This window comes from Hyla sarda, chromosome 8, assembly GCF_029499605.1.
Source record: "Hyla sarda isolate aHylSar1 chromosome 8, aHylSar1.hap1, whole genome shotgun sequence".
Classification (NCBI taxonomy): domain Eukaryota; kingdom Metazoa; phylum Chordata; class Amphibia; order Anura; family Hylidae; genus Hyla; species Hyla sarda.
In genome coordinates, this window is record NC_079196.1 from 60,722,760 (window position 1) to 60,744,015 (window position 21,256).

A 21,256-nucleotide genomic window follows, 5' to 3' on the forward strand; every position below is an offset into this window, starting at 1 on the left:
ATATATATATATATATATATATATATATATATATATATATATATATATATATATATATATATATATATATATATATATATATACATATACACACACACACACACACACACACACACGTGCTAGCCGCGCTAGGAGTCATAGTTTTACATCAGCTGGAGACACACTGTTGGAAAAACACTGATCTATATATCCATCCACATAATTAAAAAAAAAAAACACACACACACATATGTATATGTGTGTGTGTGTTTTTTTTTAATTATGTGGATGGATATATAGATCAGTGTTTTTCCAACAGTGTGTCTCCAGCTGATGTAAAACTACAACTCCTAGCATGCCCAGACAGCCAAAAGCTGTTCGGGCATTCTGGGAGTTGTAGTTTTGCAACAGCTGGAGACATACTTGGAAAACACTGATGTAGATACAGATTATATATATATATATATATATATATATATATATATATATATAGTGTGTGTGTATATATTTATATATATACACACACACACATGTACAATACCTAGACGCCTATAATAAATACATCCCTTTTAAGTTCTAGTTACACACACACACACACACACACACACCTACCAAGTAGTGTTAGCCATTTTCTTAATATATCCTTTTTAAGCTCTAGATAGTGTGTGTGTGTGTGTGATTTATTTTTTTGTACTGATAGAAAAATCACTTACTATTTAAGACACAATATAGAGGGCCCGAAATTTATAAAAACTTCAGTAAAGATTCTCTTAAATAAAAATATATTTGGCTTTTCACTAATACCCATGCTGGGCCGGGAGAGATATTAGGTTTCCTGTTGTTGTCTTGCAGTACTTCCAGTTTACACAGGCTGCTTGACAACAGCTTGCAGTCTCAGAAGGGGGGAAATATGTAATTTGGAGAGATCCTATGTCAGACATATGCCTTTGTGCTGCTTAATAATAACCCCCCTCCCCAATTAAAAGTAAGGATCTGGATGATACCACTGTTTAGGAATAGTTTTTATGCATTTTCTAGTATTTTTTTTTTTCCATTAAATGTTCCTTTTCTAGTATTTGTTCATGGAACAAAGTGTAAGGCTGGGTTCACACAATGCAGTTGTTGGCGCAGTGTATTAAACTTTTCTTTAATCTTCGATCCACTTGCAAGAAAGAAAAAAGAACTGATTGTATACAGGTGTATTATGGTCACATTTTCGTGTCCGTATTAAGTCCTGGCTGGACCCGCGGGGTCATCACACCTGCAGTCATACCGGAACTTGCGGATACAGATGCAAAAAATCAACCACAATATGCCTGTATGTAGGGACCTTAAGGGCAAGTTCACAGGGGCCATTTTTACTGAATTTCGCTATCAAAACCACAAACAAATAAGGCTGGGTTCACATCACGTTTTTCCCTATACGCGACCGCATACGGCTGGGGAAGATAAAAACTTGCGGTCCCGTATGAAATTAATTTCAGTGTGCCGACCGTATGCGGTCCCGTATGTAATTCATTTAAATGAGCCGACCAGAGTGAACTGTTCGGCTAATTTTTCCCCCCGTATGCGGTTTTCTACCGGACCTAAAACCGTAGTCAGCCACATACAGGGAAAAATGAGCCGACCAGTTCACTCCTGTTGGCTCATTGAAATGAATTGCATACAGGATCGCATACGGCAGGGATACGGGAGCGCAAGTTTTTAGCTCCCCCCAGCCGTATGCGGCCCTGTATAGGGAAAAACGTGATGTGAACCCCGACTAACAGGGAAAGCCACAGGAAAAATCAACCCTTTTTTATTTTAATTAAATACAAAAATTTAATAAAGGAGAGGATTAGAGATGAGCGAACTTACAGTAAATTCGATTCGTCACGAACTTCTCGGCTCGGCAGTTGATGACTTTTCCTGCATAAATTAGTTCAGCTTTCAGGTGCTCCGATGGGCTGGAAAAGGTGGATACAGTCCTAGGAGACTCTTTCCTAGGAATGTATCCACCTTTTCCAGCCCACCGGAGCACCTGAAAGCTGAACTAATTTATGCAGGATAAGTCATCAACTGCCGAGCCGAGAAGTTCGTGACGAATCGAATTTACTGTAAGTTCGCTCATCTCTAGAGAGGATCTTATTTTATTGACTTACAAAATAAATTAATTAATTAAATAAAAAATAAAAAAGGGACCTGCTATTGGCCGTAGTTGTCATTTGGCACTGTGTACACTAGAGTTGAGCGAACTTACAGTAAATTGGCTCGTAGCGAACCTCGCAGCTTGGCTGTTGATTACTTTAGTCTGCATGAATTAGTTCAGCATCCCAAGGGCTCCAGTTGGAGCCTGGAAAAGGTGGATACAGACCTAGGAGACCTAAGACTGTCATCCCAGACTTTTCCAGGCAGCCAGAGCCCTTGGAAAGCTGAACTAATTTATGCAGACTAAATTAATCAACAGCCGAGCTGTGAGGTTCTCTACGAGCCAATTTACTGTAACTTTGCTCAACTCTAGTGTACACCACTTATGCTTTTGTAATGTGACACCTTTGTGCTCCAAAAAGTGACTTAACAAAGCAACAAAGCAAAATTTGAGTGTAATCTTTTTCAAAATGTTGTCTAAAAAGGATTTAATATTTTTAGCCAAATATGATGCAAAATTTGCACATAATTCACACCCTTTTACTGTCTCCCCCCTACAATGCCATCCCAGTAGACAGTCACAGGCTCTTGTATATTTCCCCGTCTACAGTTTTATGGATGGTTGAGACGTTTCGAAGGTCTTTCAGCTTCCTTTCTAAATCATACAAAATCAGATCTGTAGAATTTACTGCCACCAATGCTGAACCTAAGGAAAACATCAGCCCTCTGGTGGGTCTTCTGTAATGCCAGAACCAACAAATGCAGAGAGTCTAGAAACTGCTGACATGGTGTTTATACATTCAATGTTGCTTATGTAGCACCAACATAATCCCACTTCTCTGTATACAGTAATGTCTACAGTAGTGGTCTCCAAACTGGGGACCCCCAGCTGTTATAAAACTACAACTCCCAGCATGCCCGGACATTCCAGAGGTACACAGTTTTGAAACCACTGAGCTAGAGCAGAGAGCTGCCAATCAAGAGCAGCGTTACATGACTGACTAGGGTGACTACATGGCTGACTAGGGTGACTACATGGCTGACTAAGCCACCATACTACATGGTTAGAGATTATGGGGGAGATTTATCAAAACCTGTCCAGAGGAAAAGTTGTCCAGTTGCCCATAGCAACCAATCAGATTTCTTCTTTCATTTTTAACAAAGCCTCTGAAAAATGAAAGAAGAGATCTGATTGGTTGCTATGGGCATCTGGGCAACTTTTCCTCTGGACAGGTTTTGATAAATCTCCCCCTATATTATTGATATATGATATATATTTTGCCCAGTTTTTTTCTTGCATTTGGCGGTATGTATATATTCATTCAGGAGACCTCCAAGGTATACTTCTGCCCCAGTGGTGGAAACCGTTTATCTTATTTTGGTATTCCATTTATGTCTTTTTAATATATAAGTGGTTTGAACACCTATATCTAGTAATATATTGATGATGATTTCTACTATCAATAAAGCAAGTTGCATGCCCACCTGTATAACTGATGGGGCTGTATTGTATATGCATGGCTAATATTATGGATCTAGAGAAGTGTTTCCCAACCAGGGTGCCTCCAGCTGTTGCAAAACTACAACTCCCAGCATGCCCGGACAGCCGAAGGCTGTCCGGGCATGCTGGGGGTTGTAGTTTTGCAAGAGCTGGAGGCACCTTGGTTGGGAAACACTGATCTAGAGGAACACCTTACACTGTGATAACCTATTTTCAGGAGACTATCTTACTGATTATCCATGCCAACTAAGCCTGGGTGATCGCATGGTTTACTTATAGATAAATGGGGGGAGATTTAGTAAAACCCCTCCAGAGGAAAAGTTGCTGAGTTGCCCATAGCAACCAATCACATAGCTTCTTTGATTTTTTCAGAGGCCTTTTCAAAAATGAAAGAAGCTATGTGATTGGTTGCTATGGGCAACTCAGCAACTTTTCCTCTGGAGGGGTTTTACTAAATCTCCCCCATAGTCTTTTTGCTTTGACATCGCTCTGTGTGTTTCCTTTAAAATAAGTACTCTACATTGTGCCCTCCCTCTGTTATTCCTCCTGAAAATTGAGCGTTTTAATTTCCCTTGTCAATACAATGTTCTCTCTGCCGCAGACTGTTGGCATAGATTGGATCAATGTTTAGGGACATACCCATAAGGCTACGTTTGTAGTGTATGGCAACCGGATACGGCTGGGGGTAGCAAAAACCAGGCGCTCCCGTATCCCCAGCTGGATCCGGCCCGTATGTAATGCATTTCAATGATCCGTCCGGAGTCAAACGCTGACTCCGGTCGGCTCACTTCTGCCCTGTATACGGTTTTCTGACTGGACCTAAAACCGTGGTACTACCACGGTTTTATGTCTGGTTAGAAAACAGTTTACCAAAAGTGAGCCGACCGGAGTCAGCGTTTGACTCCGGACGGATCATTGAAATGCATTACATACGGGCCGGATCCAGCTGGGGATACGGGAGCGCCTGGTTTTTGCTACCCCCAGCCGCATCCGGTTCCCTTATTGCCAAATCTTAGTGTGTACCGAGTGTGTACAAGACAAGTTTTAGAACCTAGCTATTAGTATTGTTTCATACTTTCCAGGAGGAATAACAGAGGAATTGTATACTATAAAATCATCCTTGAGCAAATATTTATTAAAACGGACAGTCCCAGAGTGACAGATCCGTCTGAAATAAATGAGTTGCGGTAGATGGCAAGGGGGGGGGGGGGGGGTTTGGAGCTGATCACATCAACCTCTTTACAGGCTGAGTTGTATAGGGCTTTGTAATCCCCTCTGACTGAGTGAATTCGTCAGGTGGACAGGACTTTATTTTCATTTGGTTGTGTTAGGCTGAGTCCTGTGCAGTGACTGTATGGGGGTGCACATATTTAATGAAGAGAGCATTGCATCGCAACATAGAATATGATATCCTTCATTAAATATGCATGGCCCTGTACAGACACTGCATAGAACTCATTTTAATAAAGCTAATTTGAACTCAGCAACAGGGGGGCCGATCATTATGCTACCTACAGGTTTGTCATCAGCTCCCCCTAAGCTATCTATTGGTTTCTGCAAATAATTTTGCTGAATTTAAGGGGTTGTCCAGGCATACTTTATTGCTGGATATGACATCTGGTGTAGAGCCTGATACTCTGGGGCTGTCTGATGCCATAGACGAGTATCCTGCACAAGTACCTACCTCTGCATATTGGTTGGTCGTTTTGCCAAGGCAGCTGTCTGATGCCATTGAGTATCATGTAGGTATAATACTGTTGTATCAGCAGCGTGACCACTCATGCAGGTGCGTCTCTCCAGGCCTACTGTCATATCAAGCATCAGAATAGACCAGGAAAGTGGCTTTAAAAGCGGTCTGCTTTTCTGAAATTTGAAACTATTGGATGATTTGGGATTTATTTTGTGCAATAGATATTTATCTCTACACAGAGTAATAGGCCAGAATCCTGTGAGCAGCTCCCACCAGCCCATAAGGAACCCAGAAGGAACAAGCACAAACTTACTTTGTCTTCTTTCTAGAGCTTTATTTTATATCCTCACATATTACAGACATGTATCGGGATGGACGGGTCCGGGGGGGGGGGCGGGTACAGTAGGCGACAGCGGCCGTTGTTTCGCACTGGTGTTGTGCTTCGTCGGGCCTCCAAGGCCCGACGAAGCACAACACCAGTGCGAAACAACGGCCGCTGTCGCCCACTGTTCCCCTCCTGGACCCATCCATCCTGATACATGTCTGTGATATGTGAGTATATAAAATAAAGCTCAAGAAAGAAGATTTGGTGAGTCGCCGACATGTTTCTTTTCATCTTTGAGATAAGAATTGTCAACTGTTGCATGATGTCTATTGTAATTCAGTGGTGCTCAGACATCATGCAACAGTCGACAATTCTTATCTCAAAGATGAAAAGAAATATGTCGGCGACTCACCAAATCTTTTACTTGAGCTCTATTTTATATGCTCACATATTACAGACATGTATCGGGATGGACGAGTCCAGGGGGTCCAGTAGGCGACAGCGACCGTTGTTTCGCACTGGTGTTGTGCTTCGTCGGCCCTTGGAGGCCCGACGAAGCACAACATCAGTGTGAAACAACGGCCGCTGTCACCCATTGTACCCCCCCCCCTGGTCCCGCCCATCCCGATACATGTCTGTAATATGAGAGTATATAAAATAAAGTTCAAGAAAGAAGATTTGGTGAGTCACCGACGTGTTTCTTTTCATCTTTATAAGAATTGTTGACTGTTGCATGACGTCTGAGCACCACTGAACTACAATAGACAGTTATCCCTCTACACTCAGAAATAAGCAGTGCCGAGCTATCCTACTTTCTCTACAAACTTTCTTGGAGCAACAGTAAAGATACATCATGAGGAAAGGAACTCTTCAGCTTAATAAGTTCCTCCTAACCAAGTGGTTTCTTTATTGTTCACTATACATACATCCATAAAACCAACATGGAGGCAGAAGGAATTTCCTGTGTTTTTGGTCATTTACACCATAGTCCACCTGAGACACAAAAGTTGGTTCTATTGAGCTATACTAGACAAAATAGAAACCCCCTAGATGGAAAGAACGTACTGAGCTAATCCTTCCCTCAATATTAATGACAGTATCAATGTACTTTCTAAAGTCCTCGTTCATTGCTGAAGTAGTCCCACCAAGTGCCTCTCCTGGAATCCTTGTGTATCAGGTGGAAGCTGCGTAGTTCGCCCAACAGCGGTGCCAGCAGAGCAATTTGTCTCCTTTATTATTTGCCGGCATTTCTTTCTTTTTTCTTTCTCCGGACTTGGTAATGAATTCTCAGGTTGCAGCACCTCTGTGCAGAGCATAGCTGTCGGGTTATGTCAGTCAGCCAGTGGTGCAGATGCTGTGCAGATTTGTTTGTGTAGCACAAGTAACTTTACTTGGGCGAGCGTTCATCAGGCATCAATATACATCTGATACGGTTGATCATAGAACAGAAAAAATGAGCTGAAACGGCTCCTTTTTAAGCAGGATAGTTTAAGTAAACAGCGTCTGTGGGAGAGGGTAATATATATTTTGGCAGCGCCGTTATTTTTCTACCCAGCTTTAATAAATCTCCCAGAACGCGTCTCCTGACTTCTTCCCCAGTGCAGTGCTTATGGGGGGTATTCTCATGCATAATAGATATTTTGAGGGATTTGGGGATAACATGTATCTAAAAGAATGATGACTTTGGGCCTCGGAGTCTGTACGTTGCAGGTGGTTCATAATGAGCGCTTGCACTTCGTTATCTAACTAGGTTAAATTGTCAATTCAACCTCTGGTTTTATATGTGGGTACCAAGAGCTGAGACCACCACCAATCCAACAAAAGGACCTTCTAATTTCTAATGCAATGCTGCCAAAATTCAGTAAGATGTTTGAGGGAAGACCTATTTTTTATTGTGAATGAAAATGTATTCTTTATTATCATATGCTGCCAGTTCCTTCCCCACCCTCCTAACACTGGATAGGACTTCAACTTTTGGTTCTGCCACTAGATTTCCTGTTGTGCCACAGTCCTTTGTTAGTCCTACAGCTGTCAGCTGCTTCCTGGTACCACATGAGCTGCTCACTCAGCAGCAGAGACCCCCGGTCAGTGTTTGGCTGAGCAGGGAGTTTCTGCAGGGATTATGCGTCATAGGAACTAGCAATGGTGAGGAGTAGGGACCAGGAGCCATTTTAACCGTGCTGGCAGGGGATCGGGGCAGTTTTTTGTGTTTATTTATTTTATTTTTATACCACGGACTTACTTTTCAAAGTTTTTTTCCTTGGTTATGCTACCTTTTCTTGTATACATTGTAAAACGCTCTTAACATATGTATGTGCCAGTTTTGCTGGCTAAAGGAATTCCTTTAAAGTATACATTTGACTGGTACCTTTTTTTTCCTCAACTGTATTGAAAAGCGTAAATGACAATCCAAAGGTATAGTATCCTGCTCCCCAGGAAAATAAAACCGTGAACTTTATAAAGGATCTTTTAAAAAAAAATAAAAAATGAAAGGCCTTTTAAAAACTAAGACATGCCTGATGAAGCTGAAGAAGCTGCTTTCCCGCAGCAAAACACGTTGCATCTTGGGAAATAAACTACCTCGATTTTATGTGATCCCCACTCCTTTTGTATCCTGCGCCATGTGGAGCCGGCGTTCTCCTTGAAGCCAGGCAGATTGAATTATGTGTCTCTATGACTGTGAAAAGTCATTATATTGTATGCCATCATTAAGAGAAACGCGCTGGACTGTTTACTATATGTTTTTGGATTGTCACGTTTACATGGGATCTGGCCCATTGCTTTTCATGCCCTCTGTTGATGTCTTGTGTTCTCTATTGGGCTTCATTCACATGATGGTGAGCTGATCTGCACTTTTTTTTTGTTTTTTTGGGTGCATTGAAAAGCATAGCCAACTACACTACGTCCCCGTGATTATGTTGTGGGAGATGTGTGCACCTCTATAAGCATGCTTTTGCCTATGTCTTGGACATACCTCCTTGGCATTCTTTAGATGTGCACAAATGGTACTTTTTCATTGCAAATGGGAACCTGAAACCTTGGCTAAAGGTGCACCAGCCCCAGATGAAAAACAAATAGGAAAATACCTTAATAGAGCTTAATGGGAAAAATAATTTTAATATCTACCCTGGCTGTTCTTTTTGTCTCTTGCCTTGTTCTGAAATACATTAAATTTATGAATATTCTGATATTTGTATGCACACTTGTACAAATTAAGTTTGTTGTTTGAAATGTTTTGCAGGTATAAACTTAGTGGTATGGTGCTGCCAGCTTTGCGCGAATGGATGGAAAAGACATTTGGTGCTAGTCTGGATCACAAAACTACCTCCCGAGTAAGTACAACAAAAAAACACTCTAGGATTTAATTTCTTCAACTATTTTCCCCTCTTTCCACCACACAGAAGTCCTCCTGGGGCATTTTAAAGGTTTACTTTAGTTACTCGACTGACACATTGCATAATAGTCCCAATGATGGACAATACTCAGAAATTTACATTCACTTCAACACAGTAGTGCATTCTACATTTACTATGTTTTAGACAGTTTTTGTGCTTCGGTTCACAAAGGGGTGTGGATTATAGAAAATAAGGTGTGGCTTGGGTTGTAGCATTGTGCACATGCATTTAGTTTGGGAAAGTTGGTTGACCACCTCAGTGGTCACTATTAGATATGGTCCTCTCTATAGAAGCTAAGGGTCTGGCTCTACAGCAGAGATGGAAATGCGTCATTCACCTGAGACTCGTGTGTGAACCGGTTCCAAGTGCTACACTCCTGTGATGCTCTGCACTATATATATATATATCGATAAAGGGGTTGTCCAGGATTAAGAAAAATTATGCTTCTTTCTTGCAAAAATAGCGCCTCTCCTGTTCACAGTTGTCTCCGGTATTGCAAATCTGCTCCATTGAAGTAAATGGGACTGAGATGCAGTACTACACTCACCTGTTGATACACATTACACCTGTTGATAGTAGTGGTGCTGTTTTTGAAAGAATGAAGCTGAATTTTTGTAATCCTTGAAAAACCCTCTTTATCAAAAGTCAAATTAGAAGTAAAAAAAAGTAAAGAAATGCATGCGGCACTCTTCTTTATTTTATAAGGCGCACATCGGTACAGATTGCATGGGGCAGCAGTTAGAAAGCATTGCATGGGGCGACGCTCAGAAATCCCCTATTGCCTGATTGCCCCCTCATCTATACCGATGTGCACCTTATGAACTAAAGGAAAGTTCTGCATTGGTGAGTGGCCCATGCCTTTCTTTACCTCCTCTCTTTGGACTATTAGACATGGAGCAGCCACCCAATTTTTAAGATTTTACCTCCAGCAGTCTGGGTGACAACCTCTATCGGTGCTGCGATGGTGCCATTTTGGTTGTCAGCCAGACTAATATTGTAAAATATGGAACTCTAATAACACCTCATCTGACCCAACATATAATGGCATGCATTATGCCTAAGACTGTATTGATATTTTAATGTGCTCTCCTCCGCTAACTTTTGGATACGTTCATATACCTCTACTAGACTTTGATGAGTTAGCTTTTCCTGGTGCTCTACCACTTTGAGTAATACCAGGCTGTTAGCAGAGTATTGATCTGTTCTTGGAAGGCTACCATACTGCTCAGATGCTCCACTCAGGTCTTCTTAAAGTCCAATTATAGGAAGCAAATTGCATCCGTCGCTCGTCTTTTAATCACCAATGTTTCTTTATTAGGCATCTTTAAATGTAAGTGATGCCCCTCCAGCTATTGTGAACGAGGGATTTATCCAGGACATTAAAGCCATTGGAATTTCTTTTTCCCAAGATGTTGAAGACCGGGTTTTTCGAGCTCATGGTGAGAAACTGTTTTTGCATCTGTTTTTATAACGTGTGCTGCAAACATCTGAAAGTACACCAAACTGTAAAGGTTGTGCTCTTAATACATTCTGTGGGGTATAGTGTATTTCATCAGAATTAAATGTAATCTTCAGTTGACGCTGCTTCTTAAAGGAATGACTAGAACAGTGAGGGTCTTCAATAAAAGATTCCTTTGTGCAACGCACTTTGTAGCATCATTTGTCCCTTCATCGGACAGCAAATAGAAGATTTCAAACACATATATTTATCACATATATTTATCAATGGAAATCACCAGTTTTCAAACTGAACACCTTATTTTTCCAGCACCCAACACTTTGCAAGTTATTAACACTATATGTGTTCTTTACTAAAATCAAATCACATATGCCTTGTGTGACAGGTTTTTTTTTTGTGATGAGTGAATTCAAAAGGCATGGGAAGTATAAAGGAAAGCCTTCCCTTACTGCCTTCCCTCACTTTTGTCTTTGAAAAAAAAAAAGATAAACAAATATAGAAAACTACGTCAGACTGCCATTTATGCCAGAGAGAGAAGACACTTATGCTGGACCCTAAAACAGTGATCAGCTCCAAAATGTCTTTGTAGAAAAAAGTAATCTGTGCCTTACACAAAGTGCCTTTTGATTTAAATTGGGAAGCGTAATGCTGTAGCTACCATGTAGCGCCATAACAGGGAAAATGAACAACGTATATACCATGCAACTGACTATTTTTTATTTTTTTGCTTAAGCTATACAGTCATTCTTTAAAAAAAAAAAAAAAGAAAAAAAAAATTATAAAGTGAACCCCAAAATGAAAGGTGTTGTCCCACCTGGCTATTTCCAACTTTTTCTGCTTCTCTGGCCTGTTTGCAGTGGTTGGAAAAGCTGAAGCAGGGGAGTTTACGTAACTCCAGTTGACATATATGGGAGTTGCCAAAATGGGTTAAAGGGGTACTTCGGTGGAAAACTTTTTTTTTTTTTTTAAATCAACTGGTGCCAGAAAGTTAAACAGATTTGTAAATTACTTCTATTAAAAAATCTTAATCCTTCCAGTACTTATTAGCTGCTGAATACTACAGAGGAAATTATTTTCTTTTTGGAACACAGTGCTCTCTGCTGACATCACAAGCACAGTGCTCTCTGCTGACACTTCTGTCCATTTTAGGAACTGTCCAGAGCAGCATATGTTTGCTATGAGGATTTTCTCCTAATCTGGACAGTTCTTAAAATGGACAGAGATGTCAGTAGAGAGCATTGTGCTCGTGATGTCAGCTGAGAGCTCTGTGTTCCAAAAAGAAAATAATTTCCTCTGTAGTATACAGCAGCTAATAAGTATTGGAAGGATTAAGATTTTACAAATTTGCAAATCTGTTTAACTTTCTGGCACCAGTTGATTTAAAAAAAGTTTTCCACTGGAGTACCCCTTTAAACCCGCTAGCCACGCTGTCTATGTAACTCCTGGAGTCACGTAAACAGAGTAGTTCATGGGGCTACTCCTTTTGCGCAGCTCCCCTTAAAGGGCTACTCCAGTGGAAACCTTTTTTTTTTTTTTTAATCAACTGGTGCCAGAAAGTTAAACAGATTTGTAAATTACTTCTATTAAAAAATCTTAATCCTTCCAGTACTTATTAGCTGCTGAATACTACAGAGGAAATTATTTTCTTTTTGGAACACAGTGCTCTCTGCTGACATCACAAGCACAGTGCTCTTTGCTGACACTTCTGTCCATTTTAGGAACTGTCCAGAGCAGCATATGTTTGCTATGGGGATTTTCTCCTAATCTGGACAGTTCCTAAAATGGACAGAGATGTCAGCAGAGAGCACTGTGGTCATGATCTAGTATACACAGTAGTAACCGAGTTATTTCAATGTGTAGAGTGTATAAACAACTCCTATACGACAGAGCTCCAGCCTCTCTGTTCAATGATTCATGATTAGACACACAGGTATAGGGCGCAACTCCAGCTGACACGCCGGCAACAGGATTTTAGGTGAGTATACACATGAATGTTCTGACTCACGGTTTTAGTAGAAAGTTTCTTTCTTGTTTATTCCAGTATATTCGGGTATTGTCTCGCAGGACATCAGGTTAGCAGCATAATATGCAAGCAGCAAAGGTGGATACAAGCTCCGTGCTCCCTTCAGTCATGGCCCAACGTTTCAGGGGCAAGCCCCCTTAGTCATGCGCAATGGCTGCCCTGAACATGAGCGATTAAATAGAAGTAAAACAGCTGAAAAATATTAACCCTTTAAAACATTGATCATTATGCGCATAAATATTTATCATTAGGGTACAACTGTAAACAACTATAAAAATACATTGAAGTTACAGCATTCATTCATCCCTCTCGGTGTAAGTGTGTCCAGTTCTGTTATCCAGAACGTTTCTCGCTGTAGCAAACAGATTCTATATGTAGGTACATATGATAAAAGGAGTAAAATGGTTAAAAACACGATTCAAAAATACTGGAGATTATTAAGAAATGACGAAAAATATGGACATCTGTTTAACACAGCACCTATGTATGTACATAAAAAAGGCAAATCTATTGGAGATCAACTAATTAAAAGTGATATCGTTAAAAAGAAAAAAGATAGACAAACGTTTTTGGCTGCTAAGAAATATGGCACATACCCTTGCCTCTCGTGCTCGAATTGTAATAACATCATCAAAGGGGACAATGTCACCCACCCAAGTAAAGGGAATAAAATTAAAAGCAAAGGCTTTTTTACTTGTAATTCTGACAATGTCATTTATTTATTAAAATGCCCGTGCGGAAAAGGGTATGTAGGCCAAACTTCGAAATATAAAAACTAGGATTACTGAGCACAAGTCAGCTATTAGAAAAACGTTACTGAAATCTGTACAAGACCTACCAGATAGCGCATCCACTAAATATGGAGAAACCACCGTAGCTCGACATTTTAAAGAGGCAGAACACCAAATTTCAGAACTTAGATGGCAGGTGTTAGAACAGGTCCCTATTCAGACCAATGAGGATTTAAACCGCAAACGTTTGCTACAGCGAGAAACGTTCTGGATAACAGAACTGGACACACTTACACCGAGAGGGATGAATGAATGTTGTAACTTCAATGTATTTTTATAGTTGTTTACAGTTGTACCCTAATGATAAATATTTATGCGCATAATGATCAATGTTTTAAAGGGTTAATATTTTTCAGCTGTTTTACTTCTATTTAATCGCTCATGTTCCGGGCAGCCATTGCGCATGACTAAGGGGGCTTGCCCCTGAAACGTTGGGCCATGACTGAAGGGAGCACGGAGCTTGTATCCACCTTTGCTGCTTGCATATTATGCTGCTAACCTGATGTCCTGCGAGACAATACCCGAATATACTGGAATAAACAAGAAAGAAACTTTCTACTAAAACCGTGAGTCAGAACATTCATGTGTATACTCACCTAAAATCCTGTTGCCGGCGTGTCAGCTGGAGTTGCGCCCTATACCTGTGTGTCTAATCACTGTGGTCATGATGTCAGCAGAGAGCTCTGTGTTCGAAAAGAATTTCCTCTGTAGTATACAGCAGCTAATAAGTACCGGAAGGATCAATATTTGTTTTTAATAGAAGTAATTTACAAATCTGTTAACTTTCTGGCACCAGTTGATTTAAAAAAAAAAATAATAATAATAATTTCCACCGGAGTACTTCTTTAAAGTCAACGGAAGTTACGCAAATTCTACTTGAATCCTAATCCTACACAAATGAAACTTAATATGTACTAAAGAAAAACCAGTCAGAAAATCCTATCTATATTCAAAAACCCAGTGCATCCTGCTAGACAAAATAAGACATGCATATTATAACCTAAAGAAATTCCCATGAAAAAATCCTTTGAAATGTAACTATACTCCCAATAGACAGAATAAAATCCCATCCAATGTATCATGCATTGCATTGGGCGTTATATGTGATTATAAACCACACATATAAGTTATAGACAGAGCAAATACCTGGGATACAAAATAGTGAAGCCAAAAATTAGCTGAGCATGAGGAGGCATCCACCATGTGCTTAAAGGGGTATTCCGGCTTTATACATCTTATCCTCTATGAAAAGGATAGGGGATAAGATGTATGATCGCAGGGGTCCTGCCGCTTGGGACCCCATGATCTCTGTGCAGCCCCCGACATTCTGTGCCATGTGCTGCCTCTGAGACGGGGATGCGACGTATGGTGTGACCTCACTAAGGGGCATGGCCATGACATCACGTCCCCGTCTCGCAGGCAGCGCCCGATTCAGCCGCAGGATAGGGGATGTGATGTATTAAGCAAGAATACCCCTTTAATGCGACCTATTTTCTTTCATTTTTGTCTGTTTTTGCATATTTATACATGTGTATATGTTTAGGTTTTTGTCTTTTTTGTTGTAGGTTTATTATATAAAATATTTACACACGTTTATAATGCATTTACATGTTGATGAAAGGGATCGATCTACAGACCCTGTGAAAGCAGCATAGAGATCTGTGATGTTTTCAGTTCAGGTCATAAGACCCGTGGTCGGGCTGGGACTCCATGACAAACGTGCGTCCATATTTTGGATGTGTGCATTTGGCCTAAGGCTGTTGTATGGGCTTTTTTGCTAACATCTGATGCAGTTTGCTGCAGATTTCACTTAGGCTGGGTTCACATCACCTTTTTCAACTACAGTTCCCGCATAAGTTTTCTATCAAAAACCGTATGGGAAAAAAAACGGATGGACCAGTATGGAAAAAAGTAAACCGTATGCGTTTTTAAACCGTATACGGTTTTTAAAAGTGCATATAGTTCCGTCCGTTTTTATTTTTTTTAAAACCATACATTTTTGAAAATTCTGTCCATTTTTTTATGGGAGGGGTGTTGGGTGGGGACTTAAGGATGCAAATGCACATGTGCAAAGAAAAAACGCATACGGTTTTGCCGTATGGAACCGTATACATGTGCGTTTCCCATTGACGTCCATGTTAAAAAAAAAAGGTATGCTTTTGCAATACGGTTTTTAACCCAGAGTCAAAACCGTGGTTGAACACGGTTTGGAGTACTGTTAAAAACCGTATTGCAACCGTATGCATCAGGGTGCATCCGGTTTGCAATGCTTTGCCTATGTATACCGTTTTCAATACCGTTCCATACGTTTTCACCAATGAAAACCTATGCGGGAACCGTAGTTGAAAAAAGTGATGTGAACCCAGCCTTATATTGATACATGTAGATTTTGCTGTAACAGATCAGTGAATATTCTTTTTGTTCAATGTACTGAAATTCTGGTAACTTTCTATAGACTGCTCTTGCATAGCCTGTACTTATACATAATAATATGTTTTCCATAGGTCATTGCCTCCACGAGATGTTTGCACTCAGGGAAGGAATGTTTAAAAGAATCCCAGACCTTGTCTTGTGGCCATGTAAGTGCTTTACTGTATCTCCAATTCATTTCACCAGAGACCTGAAAATTTACTACTAATGGATTTAGCAGAATAGGATAATTGCATTGCTGTTATAATATAATCCATTCACATCAGTAGAGTGCAGACTAGTAAGAAATTTTAACTTGAGTAGCCTATTAAAAAAAATGAAATCTTAAATGAAATGCATGCTTCGCCTGGAAATGTAAGGTTTCCATGATGGGCAAATCTATATTATACAAATTACTTTACCTCCTAAAACTAAAGATCTTCCTTGCACTTCAGTCATTGACTTGTCCTCTTTAGTGAAGTTTTACACGTTTGGTATAGCAATTTCTGGCTGGTCATTTTTTGTGAAACAGCTGGAAGGCCATTTTTTGTAGAAGTTATTTAACGCCTATATTGACAGCCGCTTGGTTTTAACCCAGCTTTCCAGAAAGTGATATAAAGAAATTGTTCATGCCATACATGCAAAATACATTTTTATTTTATTTCTTTATTTTTGCTTCATTAGACTTTAAAGGGGTACTCCACCCCTAGACATCTTATCCCCTACCCAAAGGATAGGGGATAAGATGTTAGATCGCCGCGGTCCCGCCGCTGGGGACCCCCGCAATATAGCAAGTAGAGATGAGCGAACTTACAGTAAATTCGATTCGTCACGAACTTCTCGGCTCAGCAGTTGATGACTTATCCTGCATAAATGAGTTCAGCTTTCAGGTGCTCCCGTGGGCTGGAAAAGGTGGATACAGTCCTAGGAAAGAGTCTCCTAGGACTGTATCCACCTTTTCCAGCCCATCGGAGCACCTGAAAGCTGAACTAATTTATGCAGGATAAGTCATCAACTGCCGAGCCGAGAAGTTCATGACGAATCGAATTTACTGTAAGTTCGCTCATCTCTAATAGCAAGCGGCACCCACCTGTAACTGCTTCCGGAAGTGCTGGAGGCTCTCAGGCTAATTCCTCCCGACCACTGGGACGGAAGATCCTGATGTCACGACTCCGTCCCCGTGTGACATCACGCCCTGCCCCCTCAATGCAAGTCTATGGGAGGGGGCGTGACGTCACACGGGGCGGAGTCGTGATGTCACGACGTCCACATTGACACATTTGCTTCTAAAAACTTTTAATACATTTTTATGGGAATATAATGTGACGAAAAAGAAGCAAGTTTACGTAGTTCACCATACGGGATGATTAACATTATATTTTAATAGTTCGGACATTTACGCAATACCAAATATGTTTATTAATTTAATTTCTTTACACTTTTTGGGGGTAAAATGGGAAAAACTGATGTTTTATCTTTTTATTGGGGTGGGGGATTATTCAAATTTTTTTTTTAAAATACTTTATGGTCTATTCACACGTACAGTATTCTGTGCAGATTTGATGCGCATATTTGATGCGCAGGATTTTCTGTATTGACCACGGCATATGAGGGGTTAATGGCGGACATCAGCCCAATCGCTGATGTCCGCCATTACTGGTGGGTCCCCGGCTACTCATAGCAGCCGGGACCTGCCGGTGCTCGCATTCATGTCCATGACGTACATTTACATCCAATGTTGTTAAGGGGTTAAAATCTCATTCATGTTCCTGGTACTATAATTCTCTTTGGATTTTCTGTCTCGTGTGAATTTACCCTTAGATTGCTGCTTCACTCATATTGGTGCTAGAGGGGAGTGATAGTCTAAAAATCTCTGCGATTTCAGAGGCAGTGACTTCTGTCAGGGTCGCTAGAGTGATTGTCTTGGGAAAGGTTATCTTTGTTATTACGTTCATATAGCACAAAAATAAAAAATAAAAGAGGTATAATACTTTAATAGCAAAGGAAGCGTGGGATCAGCTCACCCGGCATAGATCCGCTGCAGCACGGACAGGTGCGGATGCACCTCGTATCAATCAAGAACGAGAAGGAGGTCCAGCGCAGCTTCTCACAGATATGCAGTTTTATTTTATCATGCAAATAACACACAGGACATACACGGAGGTGACACGTTTCGGCCGGTGGCACCCGGCCTTAGTCATATGACTAAGGCCAGGTGTCACCGGCCGAAACGCGTCACCTCCGTGTATGTCCTGTGTATTATTTGCATGATAAAATAAAACCGCATATCTGTGAGAAGCTGCGCTGGACCTCCTTCTTGTTCTATAATACTTTAATATAATACATTAAAACCTATGGCTTAGAAAGGACTAGAAAAAGAATTGTATTCACCTGCCATTGATTCCCTGAATATTGTTTCCTGCTGCAGAGCACAAACCTGCTTGACTCATAGGAAATGCCTACTCAGCCAATCATCAGTGCCACCTCTGCCATGCATTTCCCATGTGTGGAGCAGGAAGTGCTCGGCAGCAGGGAATGGCACTGGACAGAGGTTTGAGGACAGGTAAGTACAGGAATACCACTTGGAAAAAAGTCATGACCTGATAGTCTATGTAAAATTATTTAAAAGGAACAAAGAAAAATGTCCAGCGCAGCCAGGACTCGAATGCTAGTGCTTTATTGTAGACACAGCAACACACAGGAAGACAGCAGTGACGCGTTTCCATCGGCCGCTGGACATTTTTCTTTGTTCCTTTTGGATTACTATCAGCATTGTTTGGGCTGAGTCCGTGTCGCAGCTGACGGATATTGGAGGGATGAGCTGGATCTACTGTACGTAAAATTATTTAAGTAATTAAATAGACCAATCCCTTACCTGTACACTAGTCAGTTTTCATTTTCCCTCTGAAGTCCCTAGTGCTGCACTGTGTACCTTTACCTGTACCTGTTATTCCCGATAATTGTGCCTTGTAATAGAGCCCCTTAATGACCGGGGGATAATTAACAACCTAGTTAATCCTCTCCTGTAACAGTGCACTTTATGCCACGAACAAGGTGCTTCAACTGTCCGCGTGAAACGCACTGTTACATCCCATGTTCCTCCAGTGATTAGACAGCACCAATTAAACAGAATTGTGACTCTTAATAGCAATTAACAGTGCAGTCATTTCAGAGCGCACAACAGTAATAGTTAAATATTATTAAACACGCCATTATCACTATTGCTATTTAATTGCACTAGGTTAACTTTACAAATAGCTTAAGGCCCCTCCAAAATAGCCAAATTAGTCATTGTACATTAATTAAACAGAATAAAGACTGTTAAATATTAGCCGACTTAATTGTATTGCAGTTTTATGCAATTACGCTTGAAACGACTAATTCCTTAAATCCAAATGAAGTGCTTACAAGGGATGCTGTAAAGTAGGACGTGACGTTGGTGTCCACCGTTTTGCTCTGGATCAGTCTTCATGTATTCGTGTTGTTAAAGAGGATCGAAACAAAAAGAAAGTAATGGCTTTAATTCACTACATAGTTGTTTTAAAAACATATATAATCATCAAAAACTTAATTTTTATTAAAGCTCAAGCACACGACTGTATGAAAAATATGGTACTGTACAGCACTGTACGGATGTGCAAAGCACAGTATGAAATCCTGCGTCATACTGCACATCTTCCATATGTTGGTCGTTCTGTAACAAAAAAAATTTTAAGCATTTTCCCCCCTATATTTTACCAGAGTTCACATAGGTTCTTGGATTAAACTTTTTAGTCTGCATTATTTAATTCCAAGATTTATTGCATATGACTGCGCAAGAAAAAGATTGGGATCACAAGGGACTGGTACAGATCTTTAGTATGGATTCATATGAAATTATTATTATTATTAGAGAGTACGTCAGACTACCACAGACCCGACCGCTAGAGGTGATCACTAGAGATGAGTGAATTTACAGTAAATTCGATTCGTCAGGAACTTCTCGGCTCGGCAGTTGATGACTTTTCCTGCGTAAATTAGTTCAGCCTTCAGGTGCTCCGGTGGGCTGGAAAAGGGGGATACATTCCTAGGAAAGAGTCTCCTAGGACTGTATCCACCTTTTCCAGCCCACCGGAGCACCGGAAAGCTGAACTAAGGAAAGTCATCAACTGCCGAGCTGAGAAGTACGTGACGAATCGAATTTACTGTAAGTTCGCTCATCTCTAGGGATCACACTAGATCTCCACACTCCAGTAGGAACCAGCATATAGTCCTTGTCATACTACTGGAGTGAGCTGATGTCTATCTCTCAGTGGTGCTTAAAGGGGGTCTCTTGCCAATTTAAAGGGGTATTCCGGGCAAAAACGCAGAATACAGAAATGTGTAATAAATTCTATTTTAAAATTGAAAATTCAGTTTTGGATACAGCTTGCCTCCATGCTAAAAACAGACTTTGGAATGTGCTCAGTGATCAGATATGGTGAGCTGCTAGACTATACTGATCTGGATTTTAAAGTGTCCCTGCCACTTAACATTCAAGCTCCCTTCAAACTTTGTCTTGCTGCCCCATAGACTTAAAGTGTCAGGGTTAAAAGTGTGCCATGCGCTTATCTTTACTCATTCTCTTTGTCGGTAGGGGGCTCAGCACTGAGACCCCCAACCGATAAAACTTTTTGACCTGTTTCTACAACATGTCAAAAGCTTTTCAAACTACAGTGGTCATTTACTGTAACACAGTGGAACCTTTATGTTTTCTGCATGGGAGGGGTAAGCTGCAGCCAGGGGGTTGGACAATGAAAATGTCGACTTAGTTATAATACTGGTCGCCATATACTTACATGTTTTCCCATTTTTGTGACTGTGTTGCCATCTTTACTTTGGGGTTGTTAGTGTTTTTTTCCCTCTTTATGGAAAGTTTAAAGTGTACTTTCATACTGCCTGAACCACAAGTAATCTGGGCAGTCTCTGTGAATTCTGCTTGCCTCTCAAGTCTTGATTGCTAGATCTCTCCCTTTACTGGAAAGGGGATAGATTTATCAGTTAAAGTTGGTGCTGAGAAGCTGCCCGAGACCAGCCTGATGTTTTGTGGTTCAATCATGGATGACCCATTCCCTTTTATAAAAAAAAAAAAAGCAAAGAACGCTAATAAATGCACTCGCTTCTAGATACGTGTCTATAAGCCCAGAAGTCCGGGATCATGGGGAGACATCACAGGATGTACGGAAGCGTTCAGATGCAACACCGGCTGTTTTGCACATCTGCGCGTGCAGACGTGTGAAATGGCTGGCGTTGCCGCTGAGCACTTCCGTACATCCTGTGATGTCTCCCCGGACTCCGGCGCTTATAGACTTGTATCTAGTGGTGAGTGCATGTATTCTTTGCTTTGTTATATATTCATACTTTAACTAGACTAGGTGCGCAGGTGTCATTGTTATACTGCTGGACCCTGGACTGTGACAGCCTACGTACACTGTTACTTGTGCATCACAGTAAGAACAGCTACTAATAGGTGTGCCATCCCCTCCGTTTCTCCTTATACCGAAGTCGATTCTCTTTTATATCTGATCATTTCAAAATG

At 40.8% G+C, this 21,256-nt stretch overlaps 1 protein-coding gene across 2 annotated transcripts in view; it reads left to right on the forward strand.

The window, feature by feature from the left end:
- AGPS (alkylglycerone phosphate synthase) overlaps positions 1-21,256 on the forward strand; it is a 269,903-nt gene that overhangs the window by 75,724 nt on the left and 172,923 nt on the right. For both annotated transcript variants that reach the window (XM_056534693.1, XM_056534694.1), the window contains exons 3-5: positions 8,864-8,954; positions 10,336-10,456; positions 15,795-15,869. In XM_056534693.1, the coding sequence (XP_056390668.1) occupies positions 8,864-8,954; positions 10,336-10,456; positions 15,795-15,869 (287 nt within the window). The remainder of the gene's footprint in view (positions 1-8,863; positions 8,955-10,335; positions 10,457-15,794; positions 15,870-21,256) is intronic.